General features: G+C 63.6%; 1 protein-coding gene across 1 annotated transcript in view; it reads left to right on the top strand.

The window, feature by feature from the left end:
* Positions 1-139: 139 nt before the first annotated feature.
* Positions 140-747, top strand: part of LOC104402937 (cytochrome b ascorbate-dependent protein 3) — a gene marked incomplete at its 5' end in the record, with an annotated part of 1,176 nt that continues 568 nt past the window's right edge. The window contains 3 exons of the mRNA XM_010010934.1: positions 140-336; positions 401-609; positions 678-747. Coding sequence (XP_010009236.1) covers positions 140-336; positions 401-609; positions 678-747 — 476 coding nt within the window. The remainder of the gene's footprint in view (positions 337-400; positions 610-677) is intronic.

The following is a 747-nucleotide window of genomic DNA, read 5'->3' as shown; positions in this document are numbered from 1 at the left end:
CTGGCATCATTCCCTGTGCGGGCAGCAGCTGGGCTGGAGCCAGCCCTCCTCAGTTCCCCTTTCAGCTTGGCTCCTCCCTGGGGGTGTCCACGCAGAGCCCCAACAACAGAGGCAGAAGCAGTGTCTTGCTCTTCCCTAGGTGCCACCACCCCGTCGTGGAGATGCTGGATCTGCCCTTCCTGCCTTTCTGCCTCCTCCTGGGTGTCCTGGGCTTCGTGTGCGTGGCCTTTGTGAGCGCCTGGTGGCGCGGCGGCTTCGCTTGGGATGGCAGCACCCAGATGTTCAACTGGCACCCGGTGCTGATGGTGACGGGCATGGTGGTGCTTTATGGTGCAGGTAAGCGTGGTATGGAGGGTGGCAGGACCCAGCACGGCTCCTTCCTGACCTTCTCATCCCACAGCGTCCCTGGTTTATCGCCTGCCCTCATCCTGGAGCGGTCCCAAGCTGCCCTGGAAGGTGCTGCACAGCTCCCTGGCCCTGGCAGCCTTCATCCTGGCAGTGCTGGGCTTGGTGGCCGTCTTCCGCTTCCACAACGACCACGGGACACCCAACATGTACTCGCTGCATAGCTGGCTGGGCTTGGCCACCATCCTGCTCTTCTCCTGCCAGGTGGGTGCTGACCCTGCTCCCTGCTTCCCAGCTCCATGTGCTCCTCATCCTCACTTCCCTTCCCACAGTGGCTGACCGGGTTCAGCACCTTCCTGCTGCCCTGGGCTCCTGCCTGGCTCCGTGCCCTCTACAAGCCCG

This window comes from Nestor notabilis, unplaced genomic scaffold, assembly GCF_000696875.1.
Source record: "Nestor notabilis isolate BGI_N333 unplaced genomic scaffold, ASM69687v1 scaffold27253, whole genome shotgun sequence".
NCBI lineage: Eukaryota > Metazoa > Chordata > Aves > Psittaciformes > Psittacidae > Nestor > Nestor notabilis.
Note: the sequence above shows the minus strand (reverse complement) of the source record. Positions and strands in the feature narration are given on the sequence as shown.